The 23,941-nt window shown below is 39.3% G+C and overlaps 2 protein-coding genes across 2 annotated transcripts; both read right to left on the bottom strand.

The window, feature by feature from the left end:
• Window positions 1-483: 483 nt before the first annotated feature.
• On the bottom strand, window positions 484-3,321 carry LOC143018796 (compound eye opsin BCRH1-like). Its single transcript, XM_076174375.1, has 7 exons — window positions 3,093-3,321; window positions 2,777-2,968; window positions 2,225-2,419; window positions 1,437-1,645; window positions 997-1,101; window positions 769-891; window positions 484-588 (listed from the first exon to the last, which is right to left on the bottom strand). The coding sequence occupies exons 1-7, from the start codon at window positions 3,319-3,321 to the stop codon at window positions 484-486; spliced, it is 1,158 nt and encodes a 385-aa protein (XP_076030490.1).
• Window positions 3,322-12,818: 9,497 nt separating this feature from the next.
• LOC143018797 (compound eye opsin BCRH1-like) lies at window positions 12,819-15,686 on the bottom strand. Its single transcript, XM_076174376.1, has 7 exons — window positions 15,458-15,686; window positions 15,142-15,333; window positions 14,608-14,802; window positions 13,824-14,032; window positions 13,356-13,460; window positions 13,128-13,250; window positions 12,819-12,923 (listed from the first exon to the last, which is right to left on the bottom strand). Exons 1-7 carry the CDS (start codon window positions 15,684-15,686, stop codon window positions 12,819-12,821), a joined length of 1,158 nt encoding a protein of 385 aa, XP_076030491.1.
• Window positions 15,687-23,941: the final 8,255 nt, after the last annotated feature.

Here is a 23,941-nt window from a genome sequence, read left to right on the forward strand (position 1 = left end):
TTGGTCCATCTGTGACCTGAGGACTGTGGATAATTTTCTCAGGCTTGTGTGATTCAGCTTTCCATGTTCCTTACAATATTTTTACTTATTACAGGTGAAAAATGTAATCACACATTTGTCAATCACGTGAAAACCACTGTTGGAGTAAAAAAGACTGGAGACGGGGAATCTATATATTTCGCTTGCAAACTGCAATCGAAATATATTCATATTATGTAAGCCAAATTATTAGGTTAGTCATTTTTGGATGTGACAAACGCATCATAAAAAAACACAATTATTATGAGAGGGTAATTAAAACTTATGTGTACGAGTACTTGGATCCACTTTTTATTTAATAAAATGCTTTTTTTTTTTTTTTTTGCATGCTTTGCTTTTTTTTTTCATTTTTCCAAGAAAAGGGGTTCATAGAAAGTTTTTCCGTATGTTATTTCGATAAGTCTTTACAAGATCTTATAACGCATTCATCGGGTGATATCCTGCCTAGGAGCTGTCCTTTCCCTCCACTGCGGTGGCATTCGACTTCGAATCAGAATTCTTATCCTCGGGCTCGTGGATACAGAACCATGGAAGAGTCTTCTGAAGAGCCTGCAAGGGTGACGAAGAAAGGGTTAGGAAGGCTATCACAACATATCTTCGTCTACCGATGTTACTGTAACTGTTCGTCGTCAATCTTCAAAGAAATGCGTGAAACGAAAGAAAACGATAAGGCATAGAAAGAGGAAGAGAGAGAGAGAGAGAGGGGGGAAGGATACAGAGAAAGCTTACCAGTCTGAACTTGGGGTGGTTGATGGCGTAGATCATTGGGTTGTAGACAGCAGCACTTTTGGCCAGCAGAGCGGGAAGCATGGACACCAGAGGCGTGATGCTTGACTGGTCGAAGGCCAGACCCTATTGCAAATAGTTTTATAGGAGATTACACTTATGTACATATTACTACGGATGTGCAAAGCTTTCAATAAACAACAAAAGACGATATCATATAAACGGCGTTACCTGAAGAGTGACTATAGCATAAGGTGTCCAGCAAATAATCCAGAGGGCGACATTAGTCATTGCAACCTTGGCGATGCGGACCTCAGCCGACTGAGCATTAGAGTCCTGTCACGTAACAAAGTTGATCGATCAGGTCATCATCTTACAATAACGTGCCGCTATATCAACAAATGCTAGACCATCGTATGGTATAATGGATAGATTTTAAAATGAACCTCTTGTAATTGCGATTCGAAATAGCCTACTTCTATAAGAGAATGCAAAGGACTGGAAAAGTGGCGCTGAAGCACCATCTTGAAAAAGAATTGATAACATTCTTTGAAGCCATTAACCCTTGATCGTTATAATGCTCCCGTCTAGGCGAGGTTAAAGTGCTATTAAGTATTTACCCCGTTAATGTAGAATTCATCTATATTTAACAGAGAACAATCGAAACTCACTGCGTTGGATCGGAGGTTGGTCACATTCATCTTCTTGGCTTGTTCCCTCATGGCCTTCTCGTGGGCAAAGATAGCCTTCACGATGAAGACATAAGCCAAGACGATGATGAGGAGAGGCACGATGTAGTCGAAGACGAAGATGCAGAGACCGTACGAGAGACGGTTGACGTCACGGGACAGGTAGTCATATGAGCACGAGTCCAGGATACCTGTACGAACAGGAACTCTTATTACGTTCGAGCTTTCAATGAGTGCAATGATAAACGTCTTCCTCACTTCATTTCTTTTTAACTCTTTGTGGACTATCTTATCTGAGTACTGATAAGTGAAAACTACATGGACTACTTATTTAGACGGACCGTGTCATTTATACAAAACCCCTCCTCATGGCTATTTTGAATTTTAGAAAACGGTCTGAAAAAGGTGCTTTCCAAATATGTTGACTTGATATTATATAAGACTTGAAAGACTTGAAACGTTGCTAAAGTTCTCAATTATATCAGTGAGAACTTTTTTTTTCCCTTAAGGATAACAGTTATGATGAGTTTTGAAATGTGCTCAACTGAAAATGCTCCCCTTAGTATACGTCTGTTTTTTATGTTTTGAGTGGATTGTGATTTCTGTAGTAAAATCATCTATTTTGTCAGGTATTGAAATACATTGTGATGGTTAATGGCAGGTTCTGAACATATTTTAGAAATCTCGTTACAACATAGTACAAAAAATTAGATGTGGTGGAAAAGTTTCACTGTTATTTCTTGCGGACATGAATAATTTGTTGCACTCACCTTCGGGAATGTAAGCTCCCCAGCCGAGGAAAGGGGGGATAGACCAGCCGATGGAGTAGGCCCAGCAGAAGAGGATGTAAAGGAAGGCCCTTCCTTTGGTGAGGGGAGCAGAAGACACTCCATTCACAATGACGTTGTAACGGTCGAAGGAAACAAAGGCCAGCGTCCACAGAGAACACAGACCGAAGATGGCACCTGAAGAAATAATTGAATCGTGTGAGTTATGAGAGGAAAAGTTTTGAGTCTTTCAAGTCTAACAAAGAATACCAGTATGAGGAAATATCTAGATTGTTGTCAAACTATGTGAAGGTGCAACCGATTGCTTGCCTTCTTATGTGTCACTCCATCGTATTTCGTAACAAATGAGGTCTGATAAACAGATGTATGTCTATATTTCATATGTATGTAAGTACCCATGAGCACACATATATATTTGTTTTTTACCTGTTTGGTGTGTGCAAAAAATGGCACACACTAGGACTAGATAATACTGTTCTTTGTCTTCCACATATTTCGTTGGATTTTGTTCTAGATGGGCGATGAAGAACTCACCTAGACAAGCGTACACCTCACAGAAGAATGCAGAGAACATCCATACTCCGCCATTGAAACAGTTGTAAACGTAAGGTGGGTACTGAGTGATTTGCATGCAGAAGTCACTGAAGGCCAGGTTGAAGACGAGCATGTTGGCGGGAGTCCTCAGATTCTTGTTTTTCACGACTAAATACATCACCAAACCGTTTCCTGAGAGCGAAAGAGTAAGGCACATTTCAAACACTTCTCATACCGAAAGAAACCATGACAGTATGTGAATCTGTTTAGATAAAAAAAAATCACAAAACAGAAATTGCTCTGATTTAGAACTCACCTGAACAGGAACATATGAAGAGAAACACAAAGATCACTCCGAGGAGGTAGTGCCACATGGGATTGACTGGAGGATAGTTGCTCCAGTGATCGTGGATCAGGTGTCGTATCGTGTCCGGCACGATGTCCACCACGGTGACCCCCTCGGGGTATCCAAACGAGAAGTCATTGGCCCCATAAGCCATGGCACGTGGGCCGGTGCCGTTGATAAGAGTAGCGGAAGGATTCATCCTTATGATATCTGAAACAAAGGTACAACTCAGAAAACATTTAAGAAATACATCATAAACTACAACTCACACAAAACAAGGCAATATGAACAATCATCGGATGCACACAGACTACGCATAAGCAATACATAGCTTATGGCCAATAAAACACACAGGGACTATCATACAAACTGCATCGAGAAACACCCAATAACACTCATACATATCAGCCCAGAGTATTACTACAACGCGATACATACCACTAATACATCGGTCCAAGCAGATCTGCATGAGCAAACATATACACAATATTCACAGACACTTCTAGATGATATAGACAAACGAAATTCAAGACAGTCATTCACCACGTAACAATCAGAAGGCTCAGCTAAACACAACAGATAAAGCACATTTCGGTAGATTTGGCTGTGTTCATCGGTCATCATACAACATTCAAGCCATACCAGCACAAGTTAGGCATTACAAAAGACCACACACATTCATACTATCGGGGCGCCTCACATAGATCCACACACATACATTCAAAGAATTATCAGCGCTGGCTGCACACGCACATGTACACAGAATATTTGGACAAGGAGATATCTACTGGAAGACAATGAGGACGATCGGTTTCCGTTGTTGTAACTCGGTGACACCGTAAGCAGACCAACAACACAGAAGATACAGATCCAGTAGAAGAAAAGAAAAGTAGAAAAGTATTTATGCAGGGGGGGGGGCTTACGTTTCCTGGGGGGGGGGGAATACCTTAACCCTTTGCCTAGACAGCCGTACCAGGACACAGCAAATGGTAACCGACGTAGTTCCAGAACGAGATGTAAGTCTACGGGGGCACACAAAGAAGCGTCGTCCAAAACCTCGACCATGAAACCTGTTTCGGGAAATACCTTTGTCGTTTTGTTCGAATGAGACTCTGAAGTTGAAATGGTCTTCACGGGTCGAGATCTGTTTGGGAATGACTTAAAAAGACACCAGAGTTGGTAGCTTATATAGTCACTCAACCATTATTGGATCATCCTCTGACCTAAAAGGATTTACACTATATCCATTGGCAGCAGAAGACTCATCGTCGTAGGGATTCCGTTTTAAAAAAAAAAAATGTATAATGAGACAAAAAAAAGGAATTCTATAACTACAAAGAAACACACACACACACACACACACACACACACATGGATGTGTGTGCGTGCATTTTGTTTACTTGCTTATTAATTTCAATAACAATGTTGCTCCAAATGAGAGCGATGTGTTAATGATGAAAAGTTTCATTAGTTGTGGTGTGGGTGCCACTTTATGTGGGCACGGAATCATATTCAGATTTTGTTGTATAAGTGGTATTGCTTTTGCTGGTTTGTCGTCCTCCAATGCTACAGGTAAAACTCAATTTGGGGTTTTTAGCTGCTAGTTCATCTAGGTATGTGGATTTGATTTTATATTTTTTCAGAGGTTCACTAAATTGGTCCCTTTCATCACCACCTCCACCCCTCCCATATTAACTCCTCATGGATGACGGGTCATCCGGCAACTACCCTGGGTCAAACACAGTGCAGCAGGACACAATACACCCATAATAAGGTCGCTTCACTTAATTCATAACCCCCCTCTCCGTCCCTTCATGCAGAAAAAGAGAAGACGGGGAGAAATACCTTTGGGTTGCGTCAATATATAATTCATACATAAACATCCCCTAACCCCCATCCCCCATCTCCCCTTTCTTTCACAAAAGTATCATCTATACACAGTCATTCTCCACTCATCCCTACCTCCTACCTTCTTCCTTCCTTGTTCAACAGACATTCCCCTCTTACTCATCGCCCCCTTCACCCCATCCATCCATCTCATCCTCGGTCGTTCACTCAAGTTCACTCATAATAACCGATAGCTCCTTCCAGTTTGACCAATATAGAATTGGTGACACGTTTTGCAAGGAATATTGTATACACCACCTTTATGACAATGTGCTGAATTATTAGTAATATATTGTTTAATTGTATTTGTGCATTGCTTATGTCATCATTCATCCTTGTCTTGACCTGTACTTTGTATCTTGTTTCTCTATTAAGTCTATTGTTTGCATAATGTATATATCTTGTTTATGTGTGAGTGTATTGATTTGTATTATGTGTATTTCTTGTGTTTGTATACAGTTCTTTTGTGTATTTCTTGTGCTTGTATACAATTCTTTCTTGTATTTCTTGTGCTTGCATACAATTCTTTTGTGTATTTTTTGTACTTGTATACAGTTCTTGCGTGTATTTCTTGTACTTGTATACAGTTCTTATTTGTATATATATTCTTGTTTTGTATATGTATTCCTATGTATTGTCCTTATGTCATGCAATTATAATTATGTAGGTTATGTTTATGTATCTGGGTGTCCTAATGTCATCATTATTTTCCACATTTTTGTAATTAGCCTGTAATGTGTGTGGACTGTGTTATATATGGGTTGGTTTTGTTTTACCTGACATTTCTTCTTTTCGTTTGCTCGGTGGGGTCACCAAGTGGTGGTGGCCCAGCAATGTTGTGGTGTACATACGTGCGAATAACATTGTACGATTGTCATGCATTGTATTTGTGAGGAGATTAGGAAATACATGCTTTCCCCTTTGTATATAAATACAGATCTCACCAACTTATGGAGAGAAGTTGGAACCACAACAGTTTACTTTAAAGCAGAATTTCCCAACAATTTCCGACCCTAAGGGCAGTCCAGCACTAACTAATATCTTATTGCTAGAAGGATAAAGGCAAGTGTATGGATGCATTGCCTCTCAGCAAGAATTGGTTTCAGCATCCCCAGGGTTGGGAAACGCTGGTCTAAAGGTATCAACAACAAACGTATGTCTGTGGTAATTACAGCTACCTCTTATTTTACAGTACAACGTATGGCAAGTATGCAACCGTCATGATTACTATTGTCCATTAAAGTGATTGTAGAAAAGAGGCAGACTGGTAAATCTACGACAAAGAGAAAAACACATAAGTTAAAGCAAGGACTTACGAAGACGAAAAGATATGGAACAAACTAAACATAGAGCTCTATTCCAGGCAGAAGTGAATGTTCCCTAGCAGAGAGGAATTTCACGCAATCCACTGCATATGTCGCTATCAAAAATAGGTACGCAGGGAAATTATTTGTAATCCCTTATTCACCTTCATAATTGCGACACTACTTCTGACCCAGGGCGGTGGGTAAGATGCAGGGATGACCCGTCATCCAGAAGGTGCCAAGATAAGAGGGAGGGAAGAGGGGGGGAGGGGAGTGGAATATGTTGGCGATGGATTGAGTGAGAGTGTTTTTTATGCCTTTGTTTTTTTGGCTACCTCTCTTGTAAGAGGGAAAAAGGCTTTAGTTTATGTATGCACTTGTGAAATGAGACTCACACACAAATCACCGTGCAGGTCATATATTTTTAGTAGTTAATAAAATCCTCAAATCACAGTTCACAATTTGATCGCATTACATGTACACGTTGTATGAGTATAGTTTTTGATAAGTCACAATAATTTACTAAACTGTAAAATAGTCGATACCACCATTAAATTCACCATTGTATCAAGTTGGTAGAATGTTTATAGTAAAATAATCTATATTATAAAATGGGGGTCTCTACACAACTAATGGAACACCTTTGAATAGCACTGATTCTAGAGCAGGAAGAGTCTTTGCTCCGGCTATGACGGTGCAAGGGCGGCTGTCTCGGCATACACTAAATAAACATTTACTTCTTTGTGTACTTCTTTTTAACAGAAATAAAATAGGACTAGTAATGGGGTCAATATACACAGTCGGCTTTCACGTTTATAAACGAGTATGCTCCTAAGATATTTGTAATAATCATATACTAATTCCTTCCTTTCCTTTATCTGATATATTAAGTCTATAAAGGTATTTAGAACAGTTGTTGACATGACATAATAGCTCTTTAAAAACGATATATTTGTATATTCACATGTTACTTCAAACAAGTAGTGCTAAAAATGACGGCAGTTTCACAATTAGAAATCTTTAAAAATATATATATATTTTCCTCGCTATGGCCCGCTGTTATGCGGCAAGTTAATGTGAAACTGGACAAAACCCATGCTTATAAATATATAATTAGTTCAAAGTAAGAGTACATCAAAAACATGTTACTCTATCAAGGAGTATTTTCAAGTCATGCGTAATTAGAAAGGAGCTGAAATTAAGAAAAATATAGAAAAGGACACGAAGAAAATGGAGTCGTTATTTCTGGTGTGCCGCAGGATATGGTGCAACTTAGGAAAGGATTTACTGTCAGGAGGTTTATCTTTAGAGTTGTCGGCTGGCATGGCGCTTCGCATGAAGAATACCGTCAGTAGAGAAAGGCTTCCGATATCTTGATATGGGCTCTGGGCTCGGGAGGACAAGTAGGTCATTAGTTTGCGAGTTGATGTTAGGGCAGCTTTTGATAATATAGAGTGCCTCAGATGTTGGTAGGATCTTCAAGTTCGCTTATTGTGGTTAAGGTACAATTGAGGACAGAATCATTGAGTTGTTTAGAGGCACCTTTTTGGAAATGGCATTAATTTGATGTGATAATTTCATAGTTGAAGAGAGGTATTGGGTATTCCACTGTCTGGACATACTGTTTGGATTTTTTCATGGAAAACGGAGAGAAGATATTTTTCAAACAATTTCAAGCCATACACATATTGCCGTTATGTCGATTCCGTTTATCGATTACTTAATTATCTACTTTATTTCATTCATCTATCTATTTATCTATCTTTTATCGCGAAATAGGGCGAGCAGTAACTGCCGAAATTGTGCCACCTATTTGAGTAAATATCAGGTTTTGTGTATCAAAAATAAATTGGAACGATTCCCTTCCCTATTTAGACGTCTTTATTAAAATAGAAGGCGGAACGTTCAATACATATGTTCATGCAAAGGGCACCGATTCAGCCACGGCCTCAACGGCCTCCGTGAATGTCCAGGAGCTTGAAGAAACCATAGGAATCTGTGTTAGGAGAGAATGGTTCCTCTGTACTAACTGGAGAAAGACAATTTCAGCTGGAGCGCCCTACACAGACCCTGGTGGGTAGCATGTACCCATACCACATCTCACCAAAAACTCCAAATATATTTTAGAAAAATATCTTTAAGGACGAACATCTACCACCTCTAAAGAAGAATCTGCATGTGTTATTAATTGTCACATGACCGACGAATTGGTAATGAAGGACATTCCAAAGAAAAATATACAAGCCTCGGGCCTTTTCAGCAGACTGGTAATCACTATCTAATACAAGTCTAGCAAGACCTCGTATCCCTAAATCAAGATATCCACTCTTAGAACATGTGTACATGTTTGCCTGCCAACATAAGGATTGTGTGGCTCATAATTCATAAATAGGAATGACATATACAAAGTTATCACGATGATTGAAGTTCGGTCTCCAAAATGTCGCTCCCAAACAACCCAGTAATTCTGTTCACAACTGCATAGCACTCACCAGGAACCAACAACAGGAGAATACTTCAGTTTCATACCGAGAAGTGGACATGAAGCGTTTAAGATTTTTACATACTCTTAACCAAAGAGAGATATCCTAAGATCAACTTTCAAACAGATTAACTAGTTTTCCTCTTGAGCGCAATGTCTTTGTATCGTCCAATGGCGGCCTTCTTTCCGTGGTGTGCCATTCCAGCGAACATCTTCAAGACTTTCCTAACGAAAAGTCCAAGATGTGTCACGGTATCATACATACCAGCATCAACGGCTCCATTTTAGGAAATTTCATCATTAAAACTTTTCCCAATTTGACAATGTTTTGTTTGAATTCCACCTCATTATACAGCTTAATAGGAATATTTCTTACTAGGACAGCTAAATGCAGGCAGTCAATTTGGCAAATTAGTCATTAACTCGACATTACTTAATAAATTCGACAAGAAATAGGCAGGACCTTTTGAGGCGGTGGTTCTGAGAGAAATACGATGGTTGTTAGCAGGACGGCTGTAGGCTGATTAATTACTTGGCCGGCTCATTCACCCGTGGCTCCTATAATCGAACTGGCTAAACGGATTATACCAAACAAAAATGTGACACATAATCGGATACTTGATGAATTTCTATTAGATACTCCACTGAAGTGTAACAGTCACGAAAATGAGGATAAAAAGCGGAAAACTTGTTAATGATCGAGATTAGAGGTTGAATATCCTAGAAATTCTCGCCTTCATTGGCATCTTTGTAACCCGAATTGTTTTTATTCTCGATGCTTTAATCATAATCATTACCAGCGAGGCTGAGATGTACAAACTGTTTAATGGAAATACATAATTAGAGCTAGAAGGATAAAAATTAATCCCTCAAATACCTCCAGATCTAAAGGCAAACACATCTGTTCTTGTTTTAGATGCAGAGAGCTATATTTACAAAAGGAAGAAGTCCTGTATGTTTTTTGAGGTTATGAAAAAAAGCAGAAGGACATATAAGCAATACTGTGAGATTAACAAAGAAGCAAGACTTGCAAGCGCTGCCAAATGTGTCGTGACTTCTCTTAATCTGGGAACAGCTTTGGCTTCTCCTAATTAACTCATACACCCACACTGTCTGAAACCATTACCTACCCTAATAGTAACTACCTCACTTGTTAGATCGGATGCCCTTCAAACGAAGGCTACCCCCCATTGACGAAGGCCCTAGATAGCAGAATTCCTGGGATTTGGGAAAACTTAACTTATTAATATCAAGAATGGCCATTTACAGAGACGTTAGTGCCAGGCTTAAAATAAAAAGAGAGAAAAAAAAAGAAGTTTCTTAATGTAGAATTAACCATCACATTCATTAATGTGTATAAGCATATAGGTAGTCGCTTGATAGATTTTCTCGGTGACAATTACTTAGTTCAGAATGTAAAAGAGCCCACAAGACATGGAAACTTACTCGATCTATTGATCATTAGCCGTGAAACAATGATAACCGATGTAGAGGTTGGTGAAACTGTTGCAACCACCGATCATAGTTTGATTCAAACTACTAAAACATTTTAGAATAGATACTTGTGTTTCTAAAATACCCGATTTCAGTAGAGCTTAGTTCATAGGACTACGTCAGGAGCTTCAGCTTACAGATTGGGAGGCAAAATTAAGCGAAAGACCTGTAGATCAGATGTGGGAAAAATTTCAAAATACGCTCACTAAGATGATTCATACTTACATTCCTTTTAAGGACATACGTCCCCCAAATCAGACTCGCCCAAAGTGGCTTGACAAAGAAACTGAAAAAGTATTGCTAACAAGAGACAGGCTTACAAGAAATATAAGTGCTCAGGTGCATCTAATAACTGTCAAAGTTATGTATTAATACAGAGAGAATTGAAAAAGACAATAAAAAACGAAAACACAATACGAAATAAATATCTCTGATAAATCCAAAGAGAATCCCAAAGAACTCTATAGTTACATTAGAGATAAAAAGGTTGTTAGGAATCACATTAGTTCACTATTATCTGCTGACGGGCAACTTCAATATTCAAATGAAGGAATGTGTGATATTTTAAAAAATTATTTTAGCTCAGTATTCGTGAACAAAACACCTCAAAGTGAACTCCAAACTGAAACCTGTGAAAAGTCTAGGGTAAACTTACTCACTACGGTAAATATAACAAAAGAAAAAATTAAAAGGTGTATAGTGAAATTCAAAGTTAATCAAACACCAGGGCCTGACGGTTGGTATCCAAGAATCTTAAAGGAAATGAAAAATGAGATTGTTGTTCCATTAGAAATGACTTTCAAGAAATCCATTATATCCGGAGATGTCCCAAGAGAATGGAAGCTAGCTAACGTTACTCCCATATTTAAAAAAGGTGACAAAAAAAAATCCAAATAACTACAAGCCTATAAGTTTGACTGCAATCGTAGGAAAAATTATGGAAACTATCATCAGAGATGCTATCGAACATCATTTAGAAAATAACTGTTTGATAAATGATAGCCAGCATGGTTTTAGACGGAAACGTTCTTGCGTGACTTACTCGAATTCTACAATACTATATATATATATATATATATACAGATAAAAGGGGGAGCAGGTTTGTATGCGGGTGGCTAATGAAATGATATTACAAGGAAAACAGTGTATTCATTTTATATTTAAAAAACTACAATAAAAACGTGCGTACACTCTGAAGGCGTAATAAAAACTGCATTGCGGGGATGCAGGCTGGCTTGGCGGAAAACATACACAACCACATGGTTCTCTTACAAAATGGGCATATGGAAATGCAACCAATTAACACAATAATTCTAATAAATCAAAAATTCTCCACATAACACTGATGGTTGCGTGTAATCCATTCCTTGCCTGCAGTGCCAAAAAAAATCACATCGGAGAAATTGGCATAGATATACAAACAAGAATTAATCAAGACAAATACAGTGTGAGAGGTGGTCAAATATCTTTTGGTATTTTAGTTCATGTGAGGGACCAGAATCATGTAATTGACTGGAAAAATGCCAGTAAAATAACCTCTTGTAATTCCTTTACTGAAAGGAAAATAATTGAATCAAGCCACATTAAACAAACTTTTGATCAAAATATCAATCTAAGCTTAGGTATGTACAGGCTTGATAATTTCATATCAATTGTTACATGTTTTCCTGCCCGGACATTTGGTCCATCTGTGACCTGAGGACTGTTGGTAATTTTCCATGTTCCTTACAATATTTTTACTTATTACAGGTGAAAAATGTAATCACACATTTGTCAATCACGTGAAAACCACTGTTGGAGTAAAAAAGACTGGAGACGGGGAATCTATATATTTCGCTTACAAACTGCAATCGAAATACTCCAACAGTGGTTTCCACGTGATTTTTACTTAGATATACTGTCTCTGTATCTCCCTTACTGTATTCCCTTGATGATTTCTTAAACAGACGAAAACGTTCGGACTACGTTTCTTATTTACCAGTGGGTTTTTCTGCAAATTATATTCACGTGCCAATTGTGAAATACTGCAATATATATATACATGTATATGTGTGTGTGCGTGTGTGTGTGTGTGTGTGTGTGTGTGTGTGTGTGTGTGTGTGTGTGTGTGTGTGTGTGTGTGTGTGTGTGTGTGTGTGTGTGTGTGTGTGTGTGTGTGTGTGTGTGTGTGTGTGTGTGTGTGTGTGTGTGTGTGAACATAACTACTTGTGACTACTGAAGTCCGCATAAGGCATATATTCATATCATGTACCTAAGTGCTGGTGCTTTAAAAGCCAAATTATTAGGTAAGCCATTTTTGGATGTGACAAACGCATCATAAAAAAACACAATTATTATGTGAGGGTAATTAAAACTTATGTGTACTTGGATCCATTTTTTATTTAATAAAATGCTTTTTTTTTTTTTTTTTGCATGATTTGCTTTTTTTTTCATTTTTCCAAGGAAAGGGATTCATAGAAAGTTTTTCCGTATGTTATTTCGATAAGTCTTTGCAAGATCTTATAACGCATTCATCAGGTGATATCCTGCCTAGGAGCTGTCCTTTCCCTCCACCGCGGTGGCATTCGACTTCGAATCAGAATTCTTATCCTCGGGCTCGTGGATACAGAACCATGGAACAGTCTTCTGAAGAGCCTGCAAGGGTGGCGAAGAAAGGGTTAGAAAGGCTATCACAACTTATCTCTGTCTACCGATGTTACTGTAACTGTGCGTCGTCAATCTTCAAAGACATGCGTGAAACGAAATAAAACGATAAGGCATAGAAAGAGGAAGAGAGACAGAGAGAGGGAGAGAGAGAGAGAGAAGGGGGGGAGGAGGAAAGAGACAGAGAAAGCTTACCAGTCTGAACTTGGGGTGGTTGATGGCGTAGATCATTGGGTTGTAGACAGCAGCACTCTTGGCCAGCAGAGCGGGGAGCATGGACACCAGAGGCGTGATGCTTGACTGGTCGAAGGCCAGACCCTATTGCAAATAGTTTTATAGGAGATTAGACTTATGTACATATTACTATGGATGTGCAAAGCTTTCAATAAACAACAAGAGACGATATCATATAAACGGCGTTACCTGAAGAGTGACTATAGCATAAGGTGTCCAGCAAATAATCCAGAGGGCGACATTAGTCATTGCAACCTTTGCGATGCGGACCTCAGCCGACTGAGCATTAGAGTCCTGTCACGTAACAAAGTTGATAGATCAGGTCATCATCTTACAATAACATGCTGCTATATCAACAAATGCTAGACCATCGCATGGTATAATGGATAGATTTTAACGGAAACAGGGAGTGTATACTGCAAAAATATGAACCTCTTGTAATCGCCATTCGAAATAGCCTACTTCTATAAGAGAATGCAAAGGACTGGAAAATTGACGCTGAAGCAGCATCTTGAAAAAGAACTGATAACATTCTTTGAAGCCATTAACCCTTGATCGTTATAATGCTCCCGTCTAGGCGAGGTTAAAGTGTTATTAAGTATTTACCCCGTTAATGTAGAATTCATCTATATTTAACAGAGAACAATCGAAACTCACTGCGTTGGATCGGAGGTTGGTCACATTCATCTTCTTGGCTTGTTCCCTCATGGCCTTCTCGTGGGCAAAGATAGCCTTCACGATGAAGACATAAGCCAAGACGATGATGAGGAGAGGAACGATGTAGTCGAAGACAAAGATGCAGAGACCGTACGAGAGACGGTTGACGTCACGAGACAGGTAGTCATATGAGCACGAGTCCAGGATACCTGTACGAACAGGACCTCTTATTACCTTCGAGCTTTCAATGAATGCAATGATAAACGTCTTCCTCACTTCATTTCTTTTTAACTCTTTGAAGACTATCTTATCTGAATACTGATAAGTAAAAACTACATGGACTACTTATTTAGACGGACCGTGTCATTTATACTAAACTCCTCCTCATGGCTATTTTGATTTTTAGAAAATGGTCTGAAAAAGGCGCTTTCCAAATATGTTGACTTGATATTATATAAGACTTGAAAGACTTATACGTTGCCAAAGTTTTCAATTATATCAGTGAGAGCTTTTTTTCCCTTAAGGATAACAGTTATGATGGGTTTTGGAATGTGGTCAAGTGAAAATGCTCCCCTTAGTATACGTCTGTTTTTTATGTTTGAGTAGATTGTGATTTCTGTAGTAAAACCATCTATATTGTCAGGTATTGAAATACATTGTGATGGTTAATGGCTGGTTCTGAACATATTTTAGAAATCTCGTTACATCATGGTAGAGAAAAAAAAAAGTGGTAGAAAAGATGCAGTGATATTTCTTTCGGACATGAATAATTCGTCGCACTCACCTTCGGGAATGTAAGCTCCCCAACCAAGGAAGGGGGGGATAGACCAACCGATGGAGTAGGCCCAGCAGAAGAGGATGTAGAGGAAGGCCCTTCCCTTGGTGAGGGGAGCAGAAGACACTCCATTGACAATGACGTTGTAACGGTCGAAGGAAACGAAGGCCAGAGTCCACAGAGAACACAGACCGAAGATGGCCCCTGAAGAAATAATTGAATCGTGTGAGTTATGAGAGGAAAAATTTTGAGTCTTTAAGTCTGACAAAAGAATACCAGTATGAGGAAATATCTAGATTGATGTCAAACTATATGAAGGTGCAACCGATTGCTTCCCTTCTTTTGTGTCACTCCATCGGATTTCGGAAAAAAATGAGGTTTGATGAACAGATGTATGTAAGTACCTATGAGCACACAAATATCTTTGTTTTTTACCTGTTTGGTGTGTGCAAAAAATGGCACACACTGGGACAAGATAATACTGTTCTTTGTCTTCCACATTTTTCGTTGGATTTTGTTCCAGATGGACGATGAAGAACTCACCTAGACATGCGTACACCTCACAGAAGAATGCAGAGAACATCCATACTCCGCCATTGAAACAGTTGTAAACGTAAGGTGGGTACTGAGTGATTTGCATGCAGAAGTCACTGAAGGCCAGGTTGAAGACGAGCATGTTGGCGGGAGTCCTCAGATTCTTGTTTTTCACGACTAAATACATCACCAAACCGTTTCCTGAGAGCGAAAGAGTAAGGCACATTTCAAACACTTCTCATACCGAAAGAAACCATGACAGTATGTGAATCTGTTTAGATAAAAAAAAATCACAAAACAGAAATTGCTCTGATTTAGAACTCACCTGAGCAGGAACATATGAAAAGAAACACAAAGATCACTCCGAGGAGGTAGTGCCACATGGGATTGACTGGAGGATAGTTGCTCCAGTGATCGTGGATCAGGTGTCGTATCGTGTCCGGCACGATGTCCACCACGGTGACCCCCTCGGGGTATCCAAACGAGAAGTCATGGGCCCCATAAGCCATGGCACGTGGGCCGGTGCCGTTGATAAGAGTAGCGGAAGGATTCATCCTTATGATATCTGAAACAAAGGTACAACTCAGAAAACATTTAAGAAATATATCATAAACTACAATTCACTCCAAACAAGGCAATATGAACAATCATCGGATGCACACACACTACGCATACGCAATACATAGCTTATGGTCAATAAAACACACAGGGACTATCATACAAACTGCATCAAGAAACACCCAATAACACTCATACATATCAGTCCAGAGCATTACTACAACGCGATACATACAACTAATACATCGGCCCAAGCAGATCTGCATGAACAAACATATACACAATATTCACAGACACTTCTAGATGATATAGAGACAAACGAAATCCAAAGCAATCATTCACCACGTAACAATCACAAGGCTCAGCTAAACACAACAGATAAAGCACATTTCGGTAGATTTGGCTGTGTTCATCGGTCATCATACAACATTCAAGCCATACCAGCACAAGTTAGGCATTACAAAAGACCACACACATTCATACTATCGGGGCGCCTCACATAGATCCACACACATACATTCAAAGAATTCTCAGCGCTGGCTGCACACGCACATGTACACAGAATATTTGGACAGGGAGATATCTACTGGAAGACAATGAGGACGATCGGTTTCCGTTGTTGTAACTCGGTGACACCGTGAGCAGACCAACAACACAGAAGATACAGATCCAGTAGAAGAAAAGAAAAGTAGAAAAGTATTTATGCAGGGGGGGCTTACATTTCCCGGGGGGGGGGGATACCTTAACCCTTTGCCTAGACAGCCGTACCAGGACACAGCAAATGGTAACCGACGTAGTTCCAGAACGAGATGTAAGTCTACGGGGGCACACAAAGAAGCGTCGTCCAAAACCTCGACCATGAAACCTGTTTCGGGAAATACCTTTGTCGTTTTGTTCGAATGAGACTCTGAAGTTGAAATGGTCTTGACGGGTCGAGATCTGTTTGAAAATGACTTAAAAAGCCACCAGAGTTAGTAGCTTATATAGTCACTCAACCATTATTGGATCATCCTCTGACCTAAAAGGATTTATACTATATCCATTGGCAGCAGAAGACTCATCGTCGTAGGGATTCCGTTTTAAAAAAAAAAAATTGTATAATGAGACAAAAAAAAAAGGAATTCTATAACTACAAAGAAACACACACACACACACACACACACACACACACATGGATGTGTGTGCGTGCATTTTGTTTACTTGCTTATTAATTTCAATAACAATGTTGCTCCAAATGAGAGCGATGTGTTAATGATGAAAAGTTTCATTAGTTGTGGTGTGGGTGCCACTTTATGTGGGCACGGAATCATATTCAGATTTTGTTGTATAAGTGGTATTGCTTTTGCTGGTTTGTCGTCCTCCAATGCTACAGGTAAAACTCAATTTGGGGTTTTTAGCTGCTAGTTCATCTAGGTATGTGGATTTGATTTTATATTTTTTCAGAGGTTCACTAAATTGGTCCCTTTCATCACCACCTCCACCCCTCCCATATTAACTCCTCATGGATGACGGGTCATCCGGCAACTACCCTGGGTCAAACACAGTGCAGCAGGACACAATACACCCATAATAAGGTCGCTTCACTTAATTCATAACCCCCCTCTCCGTCCCTTCATGCAGAAAAAGAGAAGACGGGGAGAAATACCTTTGGGTTGCGTCAATATATAATTCATACATAAACATCCCCTAACCCCCATCCCCCATCTCCCCTTTCTTTCACAAAAGTATCATCTATACACAGTCATTCTCCACTCATCCCTACCTCCTACCTTCTTCCTTCCTTGTTCAACAGACATTCCCCTCTTACTCATCGCCCCCTTCACCCCATCCATCCATCTCATCCTCGGTCGTTCACTCAAGTTCACTCATAATAACCGATAGCTCCTTTCCAGTTTGACCAATATAGAATTGGTGACACGTTTTGCAAGGAATATTGTATACACCACCTTTATGACAATTTGCTGAATTATTAGTAATATATTGTTTAATTGTATTTGTGCATTGCTTATGTCATCATTCATCCTTGTCTTGACCTGTACTTTGTATCTTGTTTCTCTATTAAGTCTATTGTTTGCATAATGTATATATCTTGTTTATGTGTGAGTGTATTGATTTGTATTATGTGTATTTCTTGTGTTTGTATACAGTTCTTTTGTGTATTTCTTGTGCTTGTATACAATTCTTTCTTGTATTTTGTTGTGCTTGCATACAATTCTTTTGTGTATTTCTTGTGCTTGTATACAGTTCTTTTGTGTATTTCTCGTACTTGTATACAGTTCTTATTTTCATATATATTCTTGATGTGTGTATATTCCTATGTATTGTCCTTATCCACTTATGTATGTTATGTTTATGGATATGGGTGTGCTAATGTCATTATTCTTTTGCACAGTTTTGTAATTAGCCTGTAATGTGTGTGGATTGTGTTGTATATGGTTTGCCTTTGTCTTGCCTGGTCATTTCTTATCTTCGTTTCTTCGGTGGGGTCACCAAGTGGTGGTGGCCGAGCAATGTTGTGGTGTACATACGTGCGAATAACATTGTACGATTGTCATGCATTGTACTTGTGGGTAGATTAGGAAAAACATGCTTTCCCCTTTGTATATAAATACAGATCTCACCAACTTATGGAGAGAAGTTGGAACCACAACAGTTTACTTTAAATCAGAATTTCCCAACAATTTCCGACCCTAAGGGCAGTCCAGCACTAACTAATATCTTATTGCTAGAAGGATAAAGGCAAGTGTATGGATGCATTGCTTCTCAGCAAACCTCTTTAAAAACGATATATCTATATATTTACATGTTACTTCAAACAAGTAGTGCTAAAAATGACGGCAGTTTCACAATTAGAAATTTAAAAATATATATATATATATTCCTCGCTATAGCCCGCTGTTATGCGGAAAGTTAATGTGAAACTGGACAAAACCCATGATTATAGATATATAATTAGTTCAAAGTAAGAGTACATCAAAAACATGTTACTCTATCAAGGAGTATTTTCAAGTCATGCGTAATTAAGAAAGGAGCTGAAATGAAGAAAAAATATAGAAAAGGACACGAAGAAAATGGAGTCGTTATTTCTGGTGTGCCGCAGGATATGGTGCAACTTAGGAAAGGATTTACCGTCAGGAGTTTTACCTTTAGAGTTGTCGGCTGGTATGGCGCTTCGCATGAAGAATACCGTCAGTAGAGAAAGGCTTCCGATATCTTAATATGGGCTCAGGGCTCGGGAGGACAAGTAGGTCATTGGTTTGCGAGTTGATATTAAGTCTTCTTTTGATATCGAAGAGTGCATCAGATGTTGGTAGGATCTTTATGTTCGCTTATTGTGGTTAAGGTTTAGTTGAGGACAGAGTCATTGAGTTGTTTAGAGGCACCCTTCTGGAAATGGCATTCAATTTTTGTGATAATTTCATAGTTGAAGAGAGGTATTGGGTATTCCACTCTCTGGACATACTATTTGCATTTTTTTCATGGAAGCCGGAGAGAAGATACTTTTTTTTCTTTTAACAATTTCAAGCCATACACATATTGCCGTTATGTCGGTTCCGTTTATCGATTACTTAATTATCTATTTGATTTTATTCATATATTTATTTATCTATATTTATCACTAAAGAAGGCGAGAAGTAACTACTGAAACTGTGCCACCTATTTGAGTAAACATCAGGTTTGTGTATCGTTCATGAATCGCAACGATTCCCTTCCCTATTTAGACGTCTTTATTAAAACAGAAGATGGAACGTTCAATACATATGTTCATGCAAAGGGCACCGATTCAGCCACGGCTTCAACGGCCTCCGTGAATGTCCAGGAGCTTGAAGCAACCATAGGAACCTATGTTAGTAAAGAATGGTCCCTTTGTACTAATTGGAGAATGACATTTTCAGCTGGAGCGCCCTACACAGACTCTGGTAGGTAGCAGGTACTCATACCACATCTCACCAAAAACTCCGAATATATTTTAGAAAAATAGCTTTAAGGACGAACATCTTCCACCTCTAAAGGAGAATCTGCATGTGTTATCATTTGTCACATGACCGACAAATTGGTAATGAAGGACATTCCAAAGAAAAATATACAAGCCTCGGGCCTTTCCAGCAGACTGGTAATCACTATTTAATACAAGTCTAGCAAGACCTCGTATCCCTTAATCAAGATATCCACTCTTAGAACATGTGTACATGTTTGCCTGCCAACATAAGGATTGTGTGGCTCATAATTCATAAATAGGAATGACATATACAAAGTTATCACGATGATTGAAGTTCGGTCTCCAAAATGTCGCTCCCAAACAACCCAGTAATTCTGTTCACAACTGCATAGCACTCACCAGGAACCAACAACAGGAGAATACTTCAGTTTCATACCGAGAAGTGGACATGAAGCGTTTAAGATTTTTACATACTCTTAACCAAAGAGAGATATCCTAAGATCAACTTTCAAACAGATTACCTAGTTTTCCTCTTGAGCGCAATGTCTTTGTTTCGTCCAATGGCGGCCTCCTTTCCGTGGCGCACCATTCCATGAACATCTTCAAGACTTTCCTAACGAAGAGTCCAAGATATGTCACGGTATCATACACATCAGCATCAACGGCTCCATTTTAGGAAATTTCATCATTAAAACTTTTCCCAATTTGACAATGTTTTGTTTGAATTCCACCTCATTATACAGCTTATAGGAATACTTCTTCCTAGGACAGCTAAATGCAGGCAGTCAATTTGGCAAATTAGTCATTAACTCGACATTACTTAATAAATTCGACAAGAAATAGGCAGGACCTTTTGAGGCGTTGGTTCTGAGAGAAATACGATGGTTGTTAACAGGACGGCTGTAGGCAGATTACTTGACTGGCTCGTTCACCCGTGGCCCATACAATTGAACTGGCTAAACAGATTATACCAAACAAAAATGTGACACATAATCGGATACTTGATGAATTTCTATTAGATACTCCACTGAAGTGTAACAGTCACGAAAATGAGGATAAAAAGCGGAAAACGTTAATGATCGAGATTAGAGGTTGAATATCCTAGAAATTCTCGCCTTCATTGGCATCTTTGTAACCCGAATTGTTTATATTCTCGATGCTTTAATCATAATCATTACCAGCGAGGCTGAGATGTACAAACTGTTTAATGGAAATATATAATTAGAGCTAGAAGGATAAAAATTCATCCCTCAAATACCTCCAGATCTAAAGGCAAACACATCTGTTCTTGTTTTAGATGCCGAGATCTATATTTACACGAGGAAGAAGTCCTGTATGTTTTTTGAGGTTATAAAATTAAGCAGAAGGACAAATAAGCAATACTGTGAGATTAACAAAGAAGCAAGACTTGCAAGCGCTGCCAAATGTGAGGTGACTTCTCTTAATCTGAGAAGAGCTTTGGCTTCTCCTAATTAACTCATACTCCCACACTGTGTGAAACCATTACCTACCCTAATAGTAACTACCTTACTCCTTAGATTGCGTGCCCTTCAAACTAAGGCTAACCCCCATTGACGAAGGTCCTAGAGAGCAGAATTCCTGGGATTTGGGAAAACTTAACTTATTAATATCAAGAATGGTCATTTACAGAGGCGTTATTGCCACGTTTTAAAATAAGAAGAGAGAAAAAAAAAAGAAGTTTCTTAATGTAGAATTAACCATCACATTCAACAATATAGGTAGTCGCTAGATTGATTTTCTCGGTGACAATTACTTAGTTCAGCATGTAAAAGAGGAGCCCACAAGACATGGAAACTTACTCGATCTATTAATCACTAGCCGCGAAAGCATGATAACCGATGTAGAAGTCAGTGAAACTGTTGCAAAGAGCGATCACAATTTAGTTAGATTGAACCTACTAAGACATTTTACTTGTGTTTCTAAGTACCCGATTTCAGTAAAGCTCAGTTCATAGGACTACGTCAGGAGCTTCAGCTTATAGATTGGGAGGCAAAATTAAGCGAAAGACCTGTAGATCATATATGGGGAATATTTCAAAATATTTTCACTAAGATGATTCATACTTACATTACTTTTAAAGACAGACGTCCCCCAAATCATGCTCGCCCAAAATGGCTTGACAAAGAAACTGAAAAAAGTATGTATCAATACAGAGAGATTTAAAAAAAGACAATAAAAAACGAAAACGACAATCCGAAATGAATATCGCTGATAAATCCAAAGAGAATCCCAAAGAATTCTATAGTTACATAAAAAGTTAGATAGTTAGATAAAAGTTAGATAGTTAGATAAAAAGCTTGTTAGGAATCACATTGGTTCACTATTATCTGCTGACGGTCAACTTGAATATTCAAATGAAGGAATGTGTGATATTTTAAACCATTATTTTAGCTCAGTATCCGTAACGAAACACCTCAAAGTGAACTCCAAACTGAAACCTGTGAAAAGTCTAGGGTAAACTTACTCATTACCGTAAATATACATACATACATACATATACCAACACTTTTTCCCCCTTGCAAGGGAGGTAGCCAAAAAGGAAAAGGCATAAAAACATTCCCACCCATTCCATCCCTAAATACACTCCACTCCCCTCCACCCTCCCTCCCATCTTAGCACCTCCTGGATGACGGGTCATCCCTGCACCTTGTCCACTGCCCTGGGTCAGAGGCAGTGTCGCAAGTCACAGCATATCCACAACAAGGCCGCTTCATTATATCGGCGACCCCTCCTCTCCGTCCCCCTATGCATAAAAGGAGAAGACGGGGGGAAATCCCTTTGGGCTGCATCAAATTTTGCTCACACATATTACCTCACCCCCCATCCCCGCGCCCATTCCACCTCATGTATCACATCAGTCATATACAACCATTCTCCATTCACCCCTGTCATCTGTCCTCTCCCGTCCTTCCTCAACAGACATTCCCCTCTTCCCCAAAGCTCCATTCACCCCATCCACCCATCTCATCCTACGACGTCCCCTCATGTTCACTCCCTCCACATCTGCCTTCCATACCTTTTTTACTAGTCTTTCTTCACTCATTCTTTCCATGTGTCCAAACCATCCTAATACTCTTTCATCAACCCTATCTCCCAACTCCCTTTCCACCCCTGTTCTCCTCCTCACCTCCTCATTTCTCACGCTATCTAGCCTAGTAACCCCCATCATACTTCTCAGACACCTCATCTCAAACACATTCAAACTCCTTCTCTCTTCCTCTCTTATGTTCCATGTTTCTGTCCCGTACAGCGGTGTTGGAACAATCACTCCTTCATACAGTCTCCTCTTAGCATCCATTCCCAAATGTCTATTCCTCATTACACTTTTTAATCCACCAAGGCATATACTCGCTTCTCTCAATCTACATTCTACCTCCACCTCCACTCCACCTTTTCCTGCCACATTTGCACACAAGTATCTAAAACTATCCACTTCCTCCAGTCGCTCTCCCTTAATGCTCAATTCCAGTCTACTGCCACTTACACCCCTTGTACATCTCATCACCTTATTTTACCCACATTTATCTTCAGCTTTCTTCTTTCAAACTCTCCCAAACTCTGTCACCAACTTCCTCAATCCCTCCTCCGATCCTGCCACAAGCGCAGTGTCGTCCGCAAACAACAGCTGGCTCACCTCCCACTTTTCTCCATTTTATTTAACCATCTCCAATCCCTGACCCACCACCCTTGCATTTACCTCTCGCACCACCCCATCCATGTACAAGTTGAACAGCCAGGGCGACATAACGCATTCCTGACGAAGTCCCACCTTTAACTCGAACCACTCACTCTCTCCATTTCTTATCCTGAAACATGCTCTACTATTCTCGTAAAAACTCTTGACAGCTCCTAGAAGCTTTCCTCCTATCCCGTATATATAACAAAGGAAAAAATTAAAAGGTGTATAGATAAACTCAAAGTTAATAAAACACCAGGGCCTGACGGTTGGCATCCAAGAATCTTAGAGGAAATGAAAAATGAGAATGTTGTTCTTTTAGAAATGACTTTCAAGGAATCCGTTATATCCGGAGATGTCCCAAGAGACTGGAAACTAGCTAACGTTACTTCCTTATTCAAAAAAGGTGACAAAAAAAATCCAAATAACTACAAGCCTATAAGTTTGACTTCCATCGTAAGAAAATTGATGGAAACTATCATCAGAGATGCTATCGAACATCATTTAGTAAGAAACTGTTTGATAAATGATAGCCAGCATGGTTTCAGACGGAAACCCTCTTGCGTGACTAACTTACTGGAATTGTACAACGATATATATATATATACATATAT

This window comes from Oratosquilla oratoria, chromosome 35 (genome assembly GCF_046742065.1).
Source record: "Oratosquilla oratoria isolate Oo_2021 chromosome 35, ASM4674206v1, whole genome shotgun sequence".
Lineage (NCBI taxonomy): Eukaryota > Metazoa > Arthropoda > Malacostraca > Stomatopoda > Squillidae > Oratosquilla > Oratosquilla oratoria.

Excerpts from the sequence above, each read along its gene's own strand:
- LOC143018796 (XM_076174375.1), bottom strand. The coding sequence starts at position 3,321 with ATGAATCCTTCCGCTACTCTTATCAACGGCACCGGCCCACGTGCCATG. Across the intron at positions 2,420-2,776 it reads TGAGGTGTACGCTTGTCTAG|GTGCCATCTTCGGTCTGTGT; the intron begins GTGAGTTCTTCA and ends TTATTTCTTCAG. Across the intron at positions 892-996 it reads ATGCTATAGTCACTCTTCAG|GGTCTGGCCTTCGACCAGTC; the intron begins GTAACGCCGTTT and ends TATTTGCAATAG.
- LOC143018797 (XM_076174376.1), bottom strand. The coding sequence starts at position 15,686 with ATGAATCCTTCCGCTACTCTTATCAACGGCACCGGCCCACGTGCCATG. Across the intron at positions 15,334-15,457 it reads TTTCATATGTTCCTGCTCAG|GAAACGGTTTGGTGATGTAT; the intron begins GTGAGTTCTAAA and ends TTTCGCTCTCAG. Across the intron at positions 14,033-14,607 it reads GGGAGCTTACATTCCCGAAG|GTATCCTGGACTCGTGCTCA; the intron begins GTGAGTGCGACG and ends CTGTTCGTACAG.